Source organism: Sipha flava, unplaced genomic scaffold (genome assembly GCF_003268045.1).
Source record: "Sipha flava isolate LNK unplaced genomic scaffold, YSA_version1 51_pilon_pilon, whole genome shotgun sequence".
Lineage (NCBI taxonomy): Eukaryota > Metazoa > Arthropoda > Insecta > Hemiptera > Aphididae > Sipha > Sipha flava.
Genome location: NW_020273468.1, coordinates 1,245,225 through 1,263,564, shown reverse-complemented (window position 1 = coordinate 1,263,564; position 18,340 = coordinate 1,245,225). Strand labels below are relative to the sequence as shown.

At 28.4% G+C, this 18,340-nt stretch overlaps 4 protein-coding genes across 6 annotated transcripts; 3 read left to right on the top strand and 1 right to left on the bottom strand.

Annotated features, from left to right (window-relative positions):
• Positions 1-787: 787 nt before the first annotated feature.
• Positions 788-3,771, top strand: LOC112690725 (protein Peter pan). Its single transcript, XM_025564795.1, has 6 exons — positions 788-991; positions 1,755-1,919; positions 2,008-2,331; positions 3,023-3,207; positions 3,293-3,437; positions 3,509-3,771. The coding sequence occupies exons 1-6, from the start codon at positions 956-958 to the stop codon at positions 3,668-3,670; spliced, it is 1,017 nt and encodes a 338-aa protein (XP_025420580.1). The 5' UTR covers positions 788-955; the 3' UTR covers positions 3,671-3,771.
• Positions 3,772-4,222: 451 nt separating this feature from the next.
• LOC112690724 (cleavage stimulation factor subunit 2) lies at positions 4,223-6,383 on the bottom strand. Its single transcript, XM_025564794.1, has 9 exons — positions 6,131-6,383; positions 5,970-6,048; positions 5,734-5,903; positions 5,517-5,665; positions 5,317-5,424; positions 5,027-5,186; positions 4,822-4,957; positions 4,527-4,758; positions 4,223-4,447 (listed from the first exon to the last, which is right to left on the bottom strand). The coding sequence occupies exons 1-9, from the start codon at positions 6,174-6,176 to the stop codon at positions 4,328-4,330; spliced, it is 1,200 nt and encodes a 399-aa protein (XP_025420579.1). The 5' UTR covers positions 6,177-6,383; the 3' UTR covers positions 4,223-4,327.
• A 1,946-nt stretch (positions 6,384-8,329) lies between these two features.
• LOC112690711 (D-aspartate oxidase) lies at positions 8,330-11,951 on the top strand. Of its 3 annotated transcripts, none has more exons than XM_025564781.1 (7): positions 8,330-8,590; positions 8,669-8,892; positions 10,032-10,152; positions 10,400-10,560; positions 11,022-11,178; positions 11,400-11,678; positions 11,811-11,951. In XM_025564781.1, exons 2-7 carry the CDS (start codon positions 8,681-8,683, stop codon positions 11,895-11,897), a joined length of 1,017 nt encoding a protein of 338 aa, XP_025420566.1. In that variant the 5' UTR covers positions 8,330-8,590; positions 8,669-8,680; the 3' UTR covers positions 11,898-11,951. The 3 variants fall into 3 exon arrangements, with proteins under 3 accessions (XP_025420566.1, XP_025420565.1, XP_025420564.1); XM_025564780.1 differs by having other exon boundaries at positions 8,330-8,594; XM_025564779.1 differs by having other exon boundaries at positions 8,332-8,892.
• A 1,983-nt stretch (positions 11,952-13,934) lies between these two features.
• LOC112690749 (dynein assembly factor 4, axonemal-like) lies at positions 13,935-17,217 on the top strand. Its single transcript, XM_025564822.1, is given in 8 exon segments — positions 13,935-14,144; positions 14,337-14,498; positions 14,500-14,578; positions 14,848-15,015; positions 15,142-15,329; positions 15,407-15,507; positions 15,684-15,837; positions 16,442-17,217. Coding segments are annotated over 8 exon segments (1,251 nt in total). The 5' UTR covers positions 13,935-14,015; the 3' UTR covers positions 16,712-17,217.
• Positions 17,218-18,340: the final 1,123 nt, after the last annotated feature.

The window sequence follows — 18,340 nt, the reverse complement described above, 5'->3', positions numbered from 1 at the left end:
TGTGTCACATGCAGTGCCGCAACTACAAAATAGGAGGTCCGTGTGCGGCAATTATATTTGGCCCCTTCCTAGGATTTTAGTCAATTTAAGTATCAATTTTTTTAAGTTTTAAAACACGTTTCACATCAGTTAGTGTATGATATATGTATATATATATATCAAGCTAAATACCTATAACTGTTGTATATTATACTTCATTCCATAATTATGTAGTAAATTTATTTAAGTAGTTTAGGTACGTATGTTGTGTGCTTACTCAAATACTCAATGGACTCGTTGTTAAATAAATATTATATTATTCTAAAATATTATATTAACCTTACGTGAATTAAAAAAAAAAAAAAATTTTATTATTAAATAATTGTGTGTTTGTAAAGTGAAGTTTATCTCAGGCTGGGACTATGCTCCCCCCCCCCCCCAAATGTATGTAAGCTTTGAGGCCCGTGTGCGCGGCACACTCTGCACACCCGGTTTTTGCAGCACTGGCCACATGGTTTTAACCGGTAGAAGAAAAATTAAAGTAAAAATAATAATACGCTTTGTCGCGTGGCGAGTGATAACGTTCCAACTCGAATGGCATGTTTTCCCGCTATTAACATTCACGTTGATAGTGAATGCGGCGGTCTTATCGCAGGAAATTCGTTAGCCGTACATGATTCACGTACCTATCTTCAATACGTAGTTGCACATTAGTCGCACTGCATTATACCGTCGACAGCATACCACCGTTACCGCAATGGTAATAATAATATTATTGCCGGACCTTCTCAATGAATCTTATCAGTTTTCAAAACACGTGTGTTATTAAAAGCGATAGAATATTCTCATGTGCCTTTTTAGCTGATAGAATATTAAGATATTTTATAGAACACTAATGAGCTTCTGATAGTTGTGAACTAAGGATTGGCTTGTATCATTGTTTTATGTGATTATTGAGTGATTGTAATATAACGCTATGGGTTCGAAAAGAAAATCTACTGTGAAGAAAAACGTAAGTAGTACTAGTTAGTTGTATACTTTATAACTTCACAGAATTTACATGTTAAAATCCTAGATCAGCTTTACCGCGCTTGTCAGTTTCAGTGTTCTGCAAACTGAGTTTGTTATTGTTTTTTTTTTTTTAAGTATTCTTGACTTAATCATCTGAACATAACTTTATGTAATAAAGAATTGTTCGAGTCTATTGTATGTTTACAACGGTACTTTAATTTTTTCTATATTTTTAAATTTTCTCCTATAGAGTTTAAAACTAGTTAATACTAGAAGTTCAACGGTTGTTCTTAGTTTCAAAGTTATCTAATTTAACAGTGCTGGGCTACAAAGCCAATGATGCATATAGTAACATATTTACTACATAAAATATATTTACATGGTTAATCAATTATTATATCCCCAAGTTTTTCCACTTATAATTTTAAAGATGAAAAAATTATTTTATGTTACTATTTTTGTGTTTTTTTTTTTTTATTTAGAGTAATTCTTTTAGAAAAAATTGTATAAAACATTTAAGTACTGATGGTACATATTCTGATCATAACCATGTACATTTCTAAGTGTCATAACTTCAAAATTAAAATGTTCTGCTAATTTTTTTTTTTATGTTTTCATAACATTAAAGTAATTAGATTTCCAACAAAAATATTGTAAATATTAGTGTGCCAGGAATGCTTTATTGAATTATTTCTAACTGCTATAGTTTTTGGTATTAAACATTTAATGTTTCTTATATATATTTTTTTTTTTTTTGTGTATAGAAACGGTTAAAGAAATTGAAAAAAACTGTTTATGAAGAACCTGAAGAATTGAAAAGAGCTCCACATTCTTTTGTTATTCATAGAGGTCAAATTGGTAAAAGTCTTTTGCAGTTGGTTAAGGATTTTCGGAAAGTAATGGAACCATTTACTGCCTCTTCATTGCAAGTAATACCCAAATTAACTTAAAAATAATCAAATAATTTGTAAATATGTTGATTTTTATAGTATATTGTAAGATTTTTTATCATTATAGGTGTACAAAAAAAATACAATTAAAGATTTTGTAGCCCTGGCTGGTCCTATGCATGTGTCACATTTGTGTGTGTTCACTAGTTCAGAGACTGGGATTAACTTTCGAATCGCTAGATTACCTCAAGGTCCAACGATGACATTTAAACTACACAATTATGCACTTAGTAAAGATGTTGTGTCATCTCTACGAAAGCAAATGGTCAATCCAAAATTGTTCCGTCACGCTCCTTTAATTGTTATGAATAATTTTACTGGTGAAGGATTGCATATTAGCTTAATGGCTACCATGTTTCAAAACATGTTTCCCACCATTAATATCACAAAAGTAATAAAAATTACTATATTATATATCTTATGAAGTCATAACAGTAGAATTTGTCAATAAGATTTTGATTATTGTTTACCTGAAATATTGGTTTATAAGGTTCCAATAACAAATTTTAAGTTAAAATTTGGGTAAATAATTCTATTAGAAAAGAGCATAATGTGATTGGTTAGTAAATTATTTATTTACATTGGATTTTTAATTTCTATAATACTTACCTTAGTGGTGTAGGCTGGTTTGGAATGCACTGAAAATTAATTTATAATTTAAAAATATTAACGTAGATATATTAGCATTATGAAATTAATTTGATATTTTTTTGTTTTAGTATAATTATTGTATTTTTAGCTGTTATTTCCGAACAAAAATTAATGATAAAATTAATTGTATTGAAAACAATTTTTTTTAATGTAAGATTTAAAACATCTCTATTTACTGGGAAATGCAATAATAATTAAAGGCATTAAAATTGTCAGGTTTTATTAAAACTTATAACTATGTAATATAGTTTATACTATGATACTACATTTAAGGATATAGCCTAATATTATTTTTGCTATCCCTCTGAGTTCATGCAAATATGACTCATAATATGAAAGTACAAAAAATAATATTGTTAATTCAGTTATTGATTACAAATTCTACTGTTTACCTTTTATAATACCTAAATAATTTTTTCTTTGTGTAATAGGTAAATTTGAATGATATTAAAAGATGTGTTCTAATGAATTATAATCCTGAAACAAAAATGATAGAATTTAGACATTATGCTATTAAAACCGTTCCAGTGGGCCTGTCAAAAGGCGTGAAAAAAATTGTTCAGAGTAAAGTACCCGATTTATCAAATTTCAATGATATTGATGAATTTTTATTAAAGTAAATATTTATTACATATTGTAGATATGGGTGCGTGTATGTTTGATTTATTTATAATGTTAAATATTTTTATTTCAATATGTAGACCAGAACTTTTATCTGATAGTGAGGTTGAAGAAAATCCAAGTTCCAATGTTATTGTTCCTCAAAAATTAGTAAGCCGAGGTAACATAGTAGGAACTCAATCCTCCATACGATTAAGTGAACTAGGTCCAAGACTAACATTGCAGGTAAATTATAATAATGATGACAGATTTTAATAATTTATGCTTATACTATAAATATGTTTTATTGTTTTTAGTTGATCAAAGTGGAAGAAGGACTTATGACTGGTGATGTGATGTTCCATGAATTTGTTAAAAAACCAGATGAAGCACAAGAAAAAATACCAGAGACATTAGATGATGATGCCCAAGAAAAGATTAAAATCGAAAATCCGGAAAAAAAAAATAAAAAACAATAATCAATGCCTTAAATTCTTAAGGCTTGTCTATTTGTATAAAATATGTAATAATTTATGTATTATGTTTTTAGTTTCTAATAAAATAAATATTTTTCTTTTGATTGACAACTAAATTATTTTTGATAATCAAATTAACATTTCCAAGTTTGTTCAATATTACCATGGAATAGATTCACCAGCTGTGAATTTTCTGTATAAAATAATAATATTTTCAAAATGAATTAAGTTTGACTAAATAAGAATTATGTTAATGCTTTTAATTTATAGTATCATAAAAATTAACAATAAAAAATATTTGTAAGAGAATTACTCAGAAGTTATTGTTAAGGTAAAGTTATAAGAAAAAAAATGTGTAATAATATATATATTATAAAGTATTATAAAAAATGTATAATCAATGGTATTAGGCATTTCTATCTGACAACAATTATAAAGTTAATTGAGAAATTTTGAATATATTCTGTGTATAATGGAAGTGAAAAATATAAAAAGAGATTTATGTTTTTTAACTAATTCATAATTGACAGGTTGAAAAATGAATAATTATTCATATAGTTCATAAATAAAATATAATAAGGATAAAAATTAAGTTTTAACTATAGACTTATGTTTAAAAGATAAATAACTATCTATAATAAGTCTGTTGAGCCTTTTTTATTATCTTTGAGCAGACTTGGCTATTTGTTCTTTCAAAACGAGTATACTTTGTCGCTGTTCTGAAGGCAATTTTGCAATTTGTTCTTCAGTTAATTGCAACACTTGCATTATTAATGCTGCCTAAAATATATAATTTATTAAATTTAATAATTTCTGTTCTTAATGAAATTATTTTTCGTTAAACAGATTGACATAGTACCTTTTCAGTATCAGAAGAGCTGGGTTTAGCCGTTTGTTGAACAGCTTGTGGTCTAGCAGGCTGCTGAACTGCTGGAGGAGGTATCTGAGGTGGAGTTGCTGTTGTTGCAACTGTTACTGTTGTTGTTGACAATGATGCTGCTACATTATTGCTGCTAGCTCTTGGATCTCTAATAGTGAAAGTTCGAATATCTGAGTCCATTGCTACTGGTGCACGAGGATCTCTCGATGCCCTATGAAAATCATATTTCAATAAACAACATTAATAAAAGATTATATTTAAATGTAATTTATACGGTAATTGCTGTGGAATAGAAGGTTCAACTGGAACTGACGATAATGGTTGAGGAATTGGGATTTGTATTGGAGCCTGCCTTAAATCTTGGTCCATAACACGCACATGGTTGATTTGCCGCAAATCCATATCTTCGACTAAAGTATTGAAAATAAAAATTGCTTAGTAATTTATTTATTATAAAATAAAAAAAATAAATGTTTTACCTTGAGGTTGGACTATTGGAGTAACTATAGGATTTGCTTGTACCCATGTATTACTATCGTTGGCAGGAATTTGAGTCATTGGGTTAATGACTGTTGTGGTTGTAGCAACAGGATTGGAAACTGTTGTAGTTGGAACTTGATTTGTAGCTTGTAACATACTCTGTCAAGTAATTTCACAAATTTATAAATTATATTAAAAATTAATCTTGTGATATATTAAGGGAAGTTTGACACAATAATCAAAGACTCTTATTTCTAGTTTATTTATGCAATATTTTTTGTTGTCTTACAGCAGCAACTTGTGGATCTACTATTTTCATAATGATTTGTGCTTGTAATAATGCATATCCAAGTTGAGGATTCTGCAGTAACATGTTTCGAGCTTCAGTTGGGTTATTCTACAATATATAGTAAAAAGTTAATGATATTAAATATTTATTCAAATATTTTTAATAATATATAATAATGACTAAATATTTGATATATCTACCTGAATGCATGTTTTCATTTGTTTCATAAGTTCATACATTTGCTCAGGCGGTAAAGATGCAACAGCAGTGCTTATAGCTTCTGGTGCTTTTTCGGCACTTACAGCTTCACCATACTGATTTTCCGAAGTGGGCATTCCCACCATTAAAGCTAAGATATGTAAGTAGATATAAAATTGTTCAATATATAATTATTTATATTTATAATATATTAGTTACATTGCATTTCGAGTCTAGACTTTTCTGTACATGCATTGTCAACGCGTAGAGTTCGTCCACCAATTTCATATCCGTTGAGATTACGCATAGCACTGAGTGCAGTCTCTTGATCTTTGTACTCACAGAAGCCATAACCTTTAGGTTTTCCTGTTTCTCTGTCATACACCAATCTACAAAAAGAGATTGGTTGAAAATCATTAGTCACGATAAGTAAATACATTATACACTAAATGTACTTGAATGATATGACAGGTCCTACTTCATTGAAAATGTCTTTTAGTTTTTCTTCAGTGGCCTCGTAAGGGATGTTTCCCACTGTGTAAATGTGAAGAATTAGTAAACAAGTAAGAGCGTATGGCCCTCATATGCAAATTAATAACAATAGTTCAAAACGTACCGAAAACACTTCTCATGGATTTGTCCAAGATGTTTTGGTCGGCCATTGTTGTGGTAAGTCGTTAATCAGACGATTTGATGATTGGCAAATTATAAAGCCGGTGATTATTTGTCCCTGGATCAGTAGCGTAGTAAAACGAAACAAATTTTTTTATAAAACCGAACGAACGAATTTGAAATATTGATTCACACAATCACGAATCGCCCAATCCGGCACTCCGTGATAATAACTTTGTTTGATCATTTGTTGGGTAAATAGAGTAATATAGATAGACCGTTACTCTATGATAAATACTGAACAGTATATTATACAGGGTCGCCACACTTAATTTTTTCTCTGACGTACTTTCAAAATGTTTATTTTACCGCATTGTAAATACCACGGAAGACTACAAACACTATTACAACAGACACCGTAGTAATTACTCACCGGCCCGAAATTATTTTATAGTTTTAGTCCATACTTTTAAGAATAAGAATATACCTACTTATTATAAAAGTTGATTTATTTAGAGGCATTTTTTTCAAAAGTAAAAAAAATAATAAAATCGATTTTATTAGGTTATGTTTATTTTTATAGAAAAAACTATTATTTACATTTATTTTTTAAATATTATAAACTTTGGTTGACAAGGTTCATTCAAAATCCAATTTTCAATGATACGTTCAAGTATTTCGATTGAAATTTGACTAATGAAGTTTGTGATGTTGTCTTCCATACATTTATCGTAGTCTTGTTGGTTATGCAAACTTTGGACTTTACATGTCTTCAAAGGAAAACATTTTCCTGGTTGCACTTCATCCGAAACTTATTGTCATTAGGTCAAAAATAGGCCTTATCGCTGAACAAAATTTTGTTCGAAAACAGTGGATCTTCTTCAAACTTTTTAAGAGTCCATACACTAAAATGGTGACGACTCGGAAGGGCAGCCGGCTTGCACGAGTTGAATTTTTATGCTTATGAACCAAGGTCCGCGTGTAAAATACGTCAATGTGTTGCATACGACAAGCCAAGCTATTGAGAACGGCGTCGAATTGATTCATCTCAGTCATCGCATACTCTACCACCTTCTTCGCTGCGTGGTGGATGAGGCCTATTTGGTCGTATGTTATCCAACAATGAAAATTGGGTTTCAAATTTCACAATTGTACTGTGAAACTGTGCGTTCGGTAGGTCGATTATGTGGACCATACATTTCTCTAAGCTTACGAAAAATAATTCTCGTAGAACGTTGATTTTCGCAATATAGTTGAACAATTTGTAGACGCTGTGTCAGGATAAGTCTTTCCATGATGAAATGTCAAACAACGCTAAACGAAAATACCATGAAAGTTTGATCGAATCACGCTTTATCAGAAGCGCACCGCTTCAAAGGGCTTAAAGATTTTTAGAACTGTTTATGTATTTACAATAGATAAAAGTTAGAAAATTTGTCGCTCGATAAGTCAATGTATAACAAATACTGATACTATGCGGTATATAAGGAATATAATTACAAACATTTATAAATTACCTATGTAATGGGCGAAAATATATTTTTTAATGAGTACAAACAAATAACAAATATTTTACAGTTTTAAACTGATTTTTCTTTCAATATTGGCAAATTTGGTTAATTATTTTTTTATAGTACATATTAGTTATATATATATTGCGATGCTAAAAATTTCCAAGTTTGAGAATGAAGATTTTTCCATTAATCGAGGTGAAGTTCATCACCAACTTCCGTGTAGTTTATGAATGTACCCGAGGACAACACGTCATATCATTATAAATTACAGGTTCAATTCAAATATGAAATGTAACACATGGACACGGTTGACGTCTTGACATTCATAATAATTTTAAATGTTTATGGCAAAACTGTACAATATTAAGTACTTTTTAAAATCATTTTTACTAAATATTTCCAAATATTTTCTTATGTTACTTCGTTAGAGAATTGTATAAATAAAATAAACATCAATTACAATTTAGCTGGATATAATTAACTGTTATAATTTGAGGTGACTTAAATCTCAATAGGGAGGGGGGCTTAGTTCCTCAAGTCTACTCTGATTGCGCCACTAGTACTTAATAGTACTTAATGATATAATGTGATTATTTAATCTGTGAATATCATAAGAATTATTATATTATTCTTAACTTAGGAACGTAAACATAAATTATAACACTATTATTATTGTTATAATTACGCAAAATATGAGTGTTATAATCGCTGTATGCGTATAATTGTACTTTAATATTTCTGATAGACGAGATCATTATTAGACTGTTAGTTTGATATTGTTAATCACAATCAATTACTGTAAATAAGTGTGTGCGGTTAGAACAACGTATAAATCATATAGTTTATTAAACATTTTTTTTATTTTTATTTTTTTTATTCGACGGGTAGACGACATTGTAATTATTTCTTGATAAAATACAACGGTACAAGTACGACGTGTTAATACTGCAGTGCGTGAGTTTTCATCAAACATAATATAAATTCATATTTCATAATCTTCTTACTCGTCCAACAACATTATCAATAAGGCACCACGACGGATGGCGATGACATCGGAGCGTCGTAAGAGGGTGGCCGTGGTCGGAGCTGGTGTTGTCGGATTGAACTTGGCGCTGGAGGTGCAAAGGAGATTTCCGGACGCAAACGTGGCCGTGATCGCGCACAAGTTCAACGGAGAGACACTCAGCGACGGAGCCGCCGGACTGTTGCGACCGGATTCGTACATTTTTGGTCCCAACCGCGAAGTGTCGCAGTAAGTTCAATTGCATTTAGAGCAGGGGCGTATTTCAGAGGGGAAAAGGGAGCGATCGCACCTCTGAACCCGTATTTAAGGAATCGATCATATGGGAGGTACACACTTCAATTTTTTTTAATGTGGATCATTTTATAACGATACTTAGTGTCCATACTTAGTGAAAAATTAAATAAAAAACAAGCGTAACTTTCAAAACACAGACAGGTGTTAAAAAAGAACTACACAAATGTCGATTCTAAGTGCATCCGGCATTAGTTTAAAAAAAAAAAAAACCACAAATATTAAGGATTCACCTGATTTAAATATTAACAAAAATTTTACTTGTACATTTTGAGCCTAAATTAAAGAAATAATTTGAGTCGCCCCCCCCCCCTAGAAGTAAGTCTATATACACCCCTGATTAAGAGATCGGTAACCACGTGAAACAGGGCTTGCTCCAAGTATTTTTTCCCGTTCGGTGTTACTCGCTATCATAATTATTGAAGTTTAAATATTTGTGTTATACTATATGTTATATCTATTGTTAATAGAAGAAAAAAAATACCATTAACTCGACAGTGTAATATTTTTAGGTTTTTTATTGTATAAGTAAATAATAGCTTAGTTGCCCTCGCTCGGAAGGTATTGTATTATTTTAGATATGAGCAATTATTATTTGAATGAAAAATTAAATAAGTTGAAAAAAGCTAAAGCCATAAAAAAGAATAGCACCATATATCCAAATTATATTTATTTATTTTTACTATATTCATTTACATATATCTCAACTGGTTCTTATTAAAATTAACTAATTAAAAAAAATAAAATACTTCCAGGGTAACTAAAAACTGAAAAATATATACATTCCAAAAGGGTTTAACCCTAAAAATGCAATTTTTGAAAAATCATTTTTTATTTTATCTATAAATAATAATAATTACGTTCTTTCAATATTTCAAACAAATCGGTATGGTAGTTCTGGCTGTACGTTGATCAGTGAATGATTGAGTGAGCGAATGGTATTTGAATTTTAAATGAAAATGTTGCATATTATTAATAATTTTATGATATTTCATTATTTTAAATATATTTTGTTTATTTTATTGTAAGCTATCTGATTGATAAATCAATTAGTCTGTTGGAATTTTTTTTTTTAGGCAGTGGGTTAACGACTCATATAGTTTTTACAAAAACTTATTAAATAAGAAGGATGAACGGTGTGGCATAAATGAAGTATCTGGCTTCATGTTTTCTTCAAGAGGCCCCGAGTTTGTCAAAGTAAAATATAATTATTATTTATTGATTGATTGATACGATCACACATTATATAGATGAGTTAGATTTATAGTTAGATTATATCATCATTTATCAACCAGATTACTTAATTATATAGTTATATAATTATATGATTATTAAAATATAAAGTATCTATAAGACTATGCTCGAATATAAATGAATTTATTTTATGTATAATGAATATGAGTATATTAAAACTTGTATAAATATCAGTGTTTATGGTTTTTAGAATCATTACTTGGAAAATTGTATATCGGACTATAGGGATGCTACCCATGAAGAACTTCAAGCGCATTACTCACCTGATAATAATGTCTTAACCAAATATGGAATTTTTTATACATCAATGGTTATTGAATGTAAACGGTTTTTACCATGGGCTTTAAAAAAGTGCGTTTGCGACAAGTATAAATTAATATATAGTTTTCATCGTAATATTTTATGCGTATATTAATTTCATTGCATATTTTATTATTTATATAGATTTTTAAGTTGAATTATTTTAGCTATTTTAAGGTACCTAGTAAATAGTAACAGGATTGCGTTTTTACATAATGTAAAATCGTTTAATAATACAGCTGAGTGGAGATAATTCAGACATTGAGATTGGTTGTATTTAATTAAATACAAAGTAGTCTTGATTACGCGAGTGTCGAGTGTATGTATTATGCGATACATATAAAAACGCACACCCACACACATACAGATATAAATATAAAGGGCATTTAAGGGATTTCAGGTCTTTGGTGTTTATTACAAAAATCGAATATTCATATTAATATAATAAATAATATTTAATTCGGAAAAACATTATTCTAATATAAAGTTAATCACGATCGGAATGTTTTTAGGATTAGTGATAGTGGTGGGATTATTATTAAACGAAGAATTGAATCACTCGAAGAACTCTACGGAGAATATGATGTTATTTTTAACTGTACCGGGTTTGAAGCAAAACAGTTATGTAGCGATGTAAATGTGATACCTATTCGAGGACAAGTTATTCGGGTAAAATTATTTTACTGTACAACGTTTAGTATTATAGTATTGACTAGTTATGAAATTATGAAATTCAGGCAATTAAAAAAATAGTAAATTTATACAATAAATATACAGGTTTTCCGGAAGTATATATATACATATATACATACACATATATTTAAATTATTTTTAATTTATCTAATATGATTTAATAATTATATAGAATTAATACAGTAATTATGTTGTAGGTTAAGGCTCCGTGGATAAAAAATTTTTATTATTACGATTCCGACACATACATTATTCCGTCAAAAGATGACGGAACTGTTGTACTTGGCGGATGTAGACACTTTGGCAGTTATGAAGAAAGTGTGAATGAACGCAATACAGAGGAAATACTGGAAAAATGTGTTAATCTGATACCGTCATTAAAAAACGCGCTGAAAATGGACTATGAAATTTGGGTCGGTCTTAGGCCTTATCGAAACAAAATTCGAATAGAAATGGAACAAATAAATAACACTGTAGTAAGCATAAAGCACATTTATTTCAAAATTGATTATTTTTTATTTCATTTTTGATAAACAACCGTGAAGTTTAAACATTATATGATTCATTAACTTATAATAATTATATGGGTAAATTATTTATTTGTTTAGATTGTTCACAATTACGGTCACGGAGGATATGGAGTAACATTAGCGCCCGGAACTGCAAAATATGCTGTTGATTTGTTAACCCCATAAGTACTAATGTCGGAATTTGGTTTTGCGGAATAATAAAAAAAGCAAATTTATTTATTTATTGTTATTGTCAACGTCATAAATAATTATCATTTGTTTTCTTTCTTAATATTGCTCTTTTTTTACTTTTAACTTATACATTTGATATTTTTTTAAGTTAAGACCAGCTTTACCCATTTACAATAAATAAATAAAAACGTTAAATTAAGTTGAAATTATATTCTTAAACACGTGCAAGTTTAATTGTGAATTACTTCGAAACGATTAAATAACAGTCTATGTAGTCATATCAAAAGTTAATATATTTTAAAACTTAATGCATATGAATGTTATTATTTAATATTATAACAGTATTATCATTTATGGAATTAACTAGCTTATTAATTTGTTTTACTACATACGAGTAGATCATTTATTTTTTTTAATTCATACATTTTTTATACATTGATTAGACTAAATATCTTACTGAATGATAAATGTTGTATAATGCTTGTAAAATAAACTGTAATTTATTACCGATTTTTAGTTTAAACATTAGTAGTATCTATTATCTAATAATATTGTAATTTTGTGATTATTTATTGCCAAATAGTTATAACATTTTTTTCTAAGCTGATCTCGATGATATGAAATTTGCCATAAAATATATTAAATTTTTTTCACATAAGCAATTAAATTGTCCACCAAGTCTAGAATAAGGCGTTGTTTATACATTTTCTAATACGAATATAATTTGTTGATATGAAAATGTATTTTCCGCTCCTGGGCTATTCCAGAAATGTAGGTTTACCTTACAAAAAATTATGTTAACTTATAAAAGTGTATCATATTACTCATGGTGGGATACGACAGTAATGGTATCACGTGAATGCAAAACACAAGGCGATATCTTACACGTGTTCTAGTGGTGGCCAATGACAACCGTAGTCACGTGCTCAAAATAAGTGAAATAAATATTATCACGTTTTAGGACAATCGTCAGAAATTAAGTGTAAAATATATTTATAATATATTAATTGTATTGGTATATCAAATGATTAACATTTATTCAGTATTTATTTTGATATTTTAGAAAATTATAAATTACCACAGTTAGATGTAAAATAAATGCAAATGTCTACGGTGCTTTAATGTAAAATAATAATACCTTTTTAAATATAAGAAATACATTTTTTTACTTTATTATTTTCTTGCTATTTATTTTTATGATGATGTTGGTGTTGAATTTATGTTCATATTTTATATTATGTTGCTCATGGTGTACATAATTTGTATAAATAATATAAATCATATAAATAAATATTTGAGAATTTTATTTTTATTTTTAATTAATTAATTACATTTTTATTTAAAATAATAACTTTAAATTAGGCGTGAACAGTTAAATTCTATAACTAAACCATCTTAGGTTATAAGGCGGTATCATACTTGTGCATTAGAAAGTGGCGTACTAAAGGGAGTGGACTTTGAATCTTAAATTATTTCATATTGAATAGTATCGAATTACTTTTTATGTTTCATTTAAATTATTTATTATAATACGATTAGAATTTTAATGAATTTAACAATACTGATTCAAATGGTGTACTTTTAGTAGAATAGTCAATAATTTATAACATCCAATATTATTGAAGTTCAATGGGCCTGTATATTATTAAAAAAACTAAATTGGAATTTTTCGAATTTATTTTGATAGAATACCTATATGATGATGAAAAATGTAAAATACATGATTTTGATTGGACCAACCGTTTGGAAATAAATGGTTACGCCAATGGAATTTAGTAATTTCTGTTAAAATAATCAGGTTATTTGCTGTAAAGAAACATTGTGTTTTTTTATTTTGAATAAAAAACTAATTATAACAGCATAATAAGATGTGTGAAATAATAATTATTATCCAAACAACGTGATAAAATGTTGTAATTTTTATATGTGTTCCTTCTTTTATATGATGCATCAGGCGTCAACCTATAAGCTATATTACTGCATTCATTACGGTAATACCATGGTAACAAACAATAGTTATAGTATTATAGTACTACTATTCATCAAAGAATTGTGTTTGTTTAGCTGTATGTTCTTAATGAAAATCAATACGCTTTAATTTAATTCAAAATCATGCCGATTGTATTGAAAGAGAAAGATATTTCTTGGTGGCAAATCGAGTGTAAAGTATTTTTACAAATTCAAATTCCATACGTGTCTCAAAAAAATTCGGATATTTTAACATCTAATAAATATATAAAAGTAAGTTTAATGATATTGATAATAATATTATGTACATATTCTATTTTTATTATTTAAATCCGTTTAAACTTTAATTGTTAGCGTAACGTTTATACTGAATAAGACCTAATAAACCTAATAAAAATAAAATAAAATGGGGACAATTATATATATTATTATTTACGTAAAAATATTATTATACATGTTTATTAGATTAGTTGTTTATCACATATTTTCGAAGCTGTTCTTTGGGATGAAATTGATGAAGAACGCAGTAAGTGTATGTTTAATGATGGTTGTGTTTTATTTGAGCTTCTTAAAAAAAATATTATACATTGGGAATATTTGACATTACAAACATCAAAAGAAGAACTAAAAAAAGTTAAAAAGTGAGATATTGAATTGGATAATAGAAGAACGACAAAAAAAAATCTCAACAAAAAATTGGTAAAGAAGTATTTTAAAAACTAATTGATAATTATTAATATTACAATTAACAATAATATTTTATTAACACAATCTACAATCGATCTACGAGAAATCTCTTTAATCTTACAAATTAGGTCATTCGATTGAACTATTCACTATATGGTTAACCTCTATGGTTCCATATATGATAAATCATTTTTGTTTATATATTTAAGAAAATTTACTGTTCAAAATTTATTAATATATCCGTGTAATTTGTTATATAAATATTGAAATCTTTATATTGTACAATCAGTTGCAAGATCTGAACGAGATCGATTAGCTGTTAAGGAACAAATAAAATACGAAAACAAAGAGCATCAACTTATTCAAAGTATTCGTGACGAAGAGAAAAAAAAAGTACTAAACGAATTGTATACGTGGAAATCAACACCAATAATTAATCACAAAGAAAATACAAAAAGTATATTTTGAACTAATAAAAAATATATAATTTTAATATTATTCTTGATAAGATTAAGTTTGTGAGATTCAAGTTTGTGAAATATGTTTAGTTTAATTAATGTGTTTGCATTTCAATATTTTATAGAAGAAAACACGAATAAGAACAATGATATATTCTCAAATAATGAAACTATTAAAATCTACGAGATTGAAAATGAACTGGCCGAGAGTGAATTACCAACTCCTAGAAAATTTAAGTCCATTCAAATTAATTTCACGCCGAGACATTTTCCTACTCCAAGTAGAGAATCGACTAAAGCAGAAGAATTGGAGGTAAAACTAAAACGTTTAACTTTGTATTGAAACGGTTTACTATTATTATCGTTTGCGATTGGTTTTCTGTGATATAGTGGTTAAAAAAGCAAACAGCTGCTAGAAGGGCTTCGGGATTCGTGGAAGAAGATCTAAGACCAGAAGAACATGATCCAGAATGGTGTTTGCAAAAAGGAGAGTAAGAAAACTCATATTTAATATTTTGACAGTCGTTAAGGATATCATTGTGTTCATATGCACAGTGAACATTTTTCTATTAAACAAAACAAAGATGTTTATTTAACTATTTAAATTTAGGAACATACATAATGGGATAGATATATGCTTATAACCAGGATTATGTTTTTTTTACAGTATATTTATGACGGAATTTAATTACATTGGTGCCGTTTCCGCTTATTCTCATGGGATAAAGCTGAGTCCCAAAATGGCTATATTGTATTTAAATAGATCTAAAGCACATATTAAAATGAAAAATTACCACAAGGCCCTTGAAGATGCGTCAACTGTAAGTCTTTAATACTAATATTTTTTTATTTAGCTATTAACGAGTTTGTGCATGCATTTGATTTATCGTCTCGAGTTAATTTAACCATACCATATAGATGTATAGGTTAAAAAAAAAGTAAGATATGTATACAAAGAAATATCTCTATATCATTAATTTAAGATAAGTTGATGTAAAATTTATTACGAAAGGTGTCAAGGCCCACATAACAGACATAAGCATATTTAATTTTCGATTGATCAAATAGCCCGATATTTTTACTTTTGTCTTTGACCTTGAACTACTCGGAATGCTTTGGGATCTTAATAAAAATAAGTACTAGTGAAAAATGTCTAAGCGGTGGTTAATTATCACATTCGTATTACATGTGTCAACTCAAATATGTTATACATTTTCAGCTTTAGATTTACCATCGAAGCATGTTATTTTACGATATATACGAAAGAGATTCCAGAATGTAAGGTATTATTATTGTTGAGTGTACGTCGTTTAAGTCTTGGCAAATAAAATATATAAACACTGTTTAAATTATTTTATTTTTACGTTCAGTTTTTGACAAATATTCGAAAATGTAATCGAAAAATAATGTTCGATTTATGTTTAGGCGTTGGAGCTGATGGTGCCAGCTGTTGACGCAAACGTATCTTGGCGAGCCGAGGCTTATTACAACCGCGGAAAAGCGTTGGTCGAGCTGAACACCGCCCATTTGGCCGTGGGCGAGCTCGAGTCTGCACTGAGGCTGGAGCCGGGCCGAGCCGACACTTACGGGCCGGAATTGACCAGAGCCGTACGCTTAGCTCCTGAACACGAGGCGATGTCGAATAAAGGTCGGGAATTGGACCTAAGCGATGCCCCGACCGTTTGGTATAAATAATGACCGATATTCGCGGTCGTTTATAGTGGTGAACGGTAGACGTGTGTCACATTTGGTTTGTGGTTTGCATATTATCGTATATTCCTACGTTGTTCGGTTGAAAAATCATAGCAATTTATGTTTTAAATTTGTGTAATATAGATTTGCGTACGTTGTGATCCAAGTACCCATGAAAAAATATATAATAATAACATTTTCAACAGCAAAATACAGAAGTAAATTTTCATCGATTTTCCAAAATGGTAATTTTTTCTCATTTTATTTCCTTTATGTAAAAGGTATAATTCGTGTTTTTATAATGAGTTAAGAAATCAATTTTACGAGTAATATTTCAAACGTAATCAATTTATTATACAACATCATAGTATCTGGCCTCTGCTACCACCACGACTAATCTATTGTGTGTTTTTTTTTTAATTGTACCTCAATACGTTAATATATTGGTCATTGTTAACGAATAATTTTTGATTTTTTTCCCGATTTTTCTCTTTACTTAATGCCCATGCATCACGTAATTATTTATGTATAAAAATAATTTTTTATACATTACATAATATATATATATATAATACATTTAAAATTGGTTTTCATTATAATTGTTAGTGACATTATTTATACTTATACAAGAGTATCATTGTTATGAATTGAAAGAACCAATTAGCCAAGAGAAAGACTAGGTTAACCTTCAATTTACAGTTAATGACGTCAACTGATCGTGATAAAATATTTATACACGTTTAAAAAATACTTTAGAAGTGCGGACTTGATAATATATTTTGTCGCATTAGCTTTTGGCCAGTTAATTTTTATCCTCGAATTAAAATAACAAAATAATCTAATAATTTTTATTAATATTTTGTAAACTTATTGGGTTTTATTAATGAAATAATGAAAACAAACTTTTGAATAAAAATTCATGATTATAATAGCGTAGGTAACGAAAATAAAGAGAATTATTTCGTTGTTAGGTTAGGTTAGTTAATGTGTCTACATTTATTAAGTTCATGATCTTGATTATTGAAATCAGTTGTTTTCTTAAGTTAAAGATTGCATTTATGATCCGTTATATTATTTGATACATAGGTACACGGATTGCAAAAGCTGTTTTGAATTAAATTTATCGTTCGTATTAATGACTGATGGCAGTGAATACCTATTACAGAGATTGTATAGCATAATCCATGCTTATCTTTAGCAATTGTTTTCGTTTGTTTCATATATAATTGTGTTTGATATTATAAACATGCAATCTATCATACATTTAAAAATCCATTAAAAACATATTCAAGTGTATTTACTTATAATACGATATGAAAAGTGTATTTATTGAAGAATTTCAAATTTCTAATTGTGTTTGTAGCATCGAAAATTGGGTTTGTTTACAACACTGAAATCTCACATGTTATAATCTGATGTAAAATTTTATTATCATATAAAGTAAAACAGTTAAATAATTTTAAAATACAAAAATATATTTTTATTAGATCCACACAAATGTTTTTATAGTACTATTATAATAATTTAAATGGAACATTATTATAAACTTACTCACTATTATATTTATAGATAATCATACAACTTTTATTTTATAAAGGTTATATTATGAATAAATGTTAAGAAAAGAATATA

Excerpts from the sequence above, each read along its gene's own strand:
- LOC112690711 (XM_025564781.1), top strand. The coding sequence starts at position 8,681 with ATGGCGATGACATCGGAGCGTCGTAAGAGGGTGGCCGTGGTCGGAGCT. Across the intron at positions 10,153-10,399 it reads GAGGCCCCGAGTTTGTCAAA|AATCATTACTTGGAAAATTG; the intron begins GTAAAATATAAT and ends TATGGTTTTTAG. Across the intron at positions 11,679-11,810 it reads AACAAATAAATAACACTGTA|ATTGTTCACAATTACGGTCA; the intron begins GTAAGCATAAAG and ends TTATTTGTTTAG.
- LOC112690724 (XM_025564794.1), bottom strand. The coding sequence starts at position 6,176 with ATGGCCGACCAAAACATCTTGGACAAATCCATGAGAAGTGTTTTCG. Across the intron at positions 5,187-5,316 it reads TAGATCCACAAGTTGCTGCT|AGTATGTTACAAGCTACAAA; the intron begins GTAAGACAACAA and ends ATTACTTGACAG. Across the intron at positions 4,759-4,821 it reads TCTATTCCACAGCAATTACC|GGCATCGAGAGATCCTCGTG; the intron begins GTATAAATTACA and ends TGATTTTCATAG.
- LOC112690725 (XM_025564795.1), top strand. The coding sequence starts at position 956 with ATGGGTTCGAAAAGAAAATCTACTGTGAAGAAAAAC. Across the intron at positions 3,208-3,292 it reads ATTGATGAATTTTTATTAAA|ACCAGAACTTTTATCTGATA; the intron begins GTAAATATTTAT and ends TTCAATATGTAG. Across the intron at positions 3,438-3,508 it reads GTCCAAGACTAACATTGCAG|TTGATCAAAGTGGAAGAAGG; the intron begins GTAAATTATAAT and ends TATTGTTTTTAG.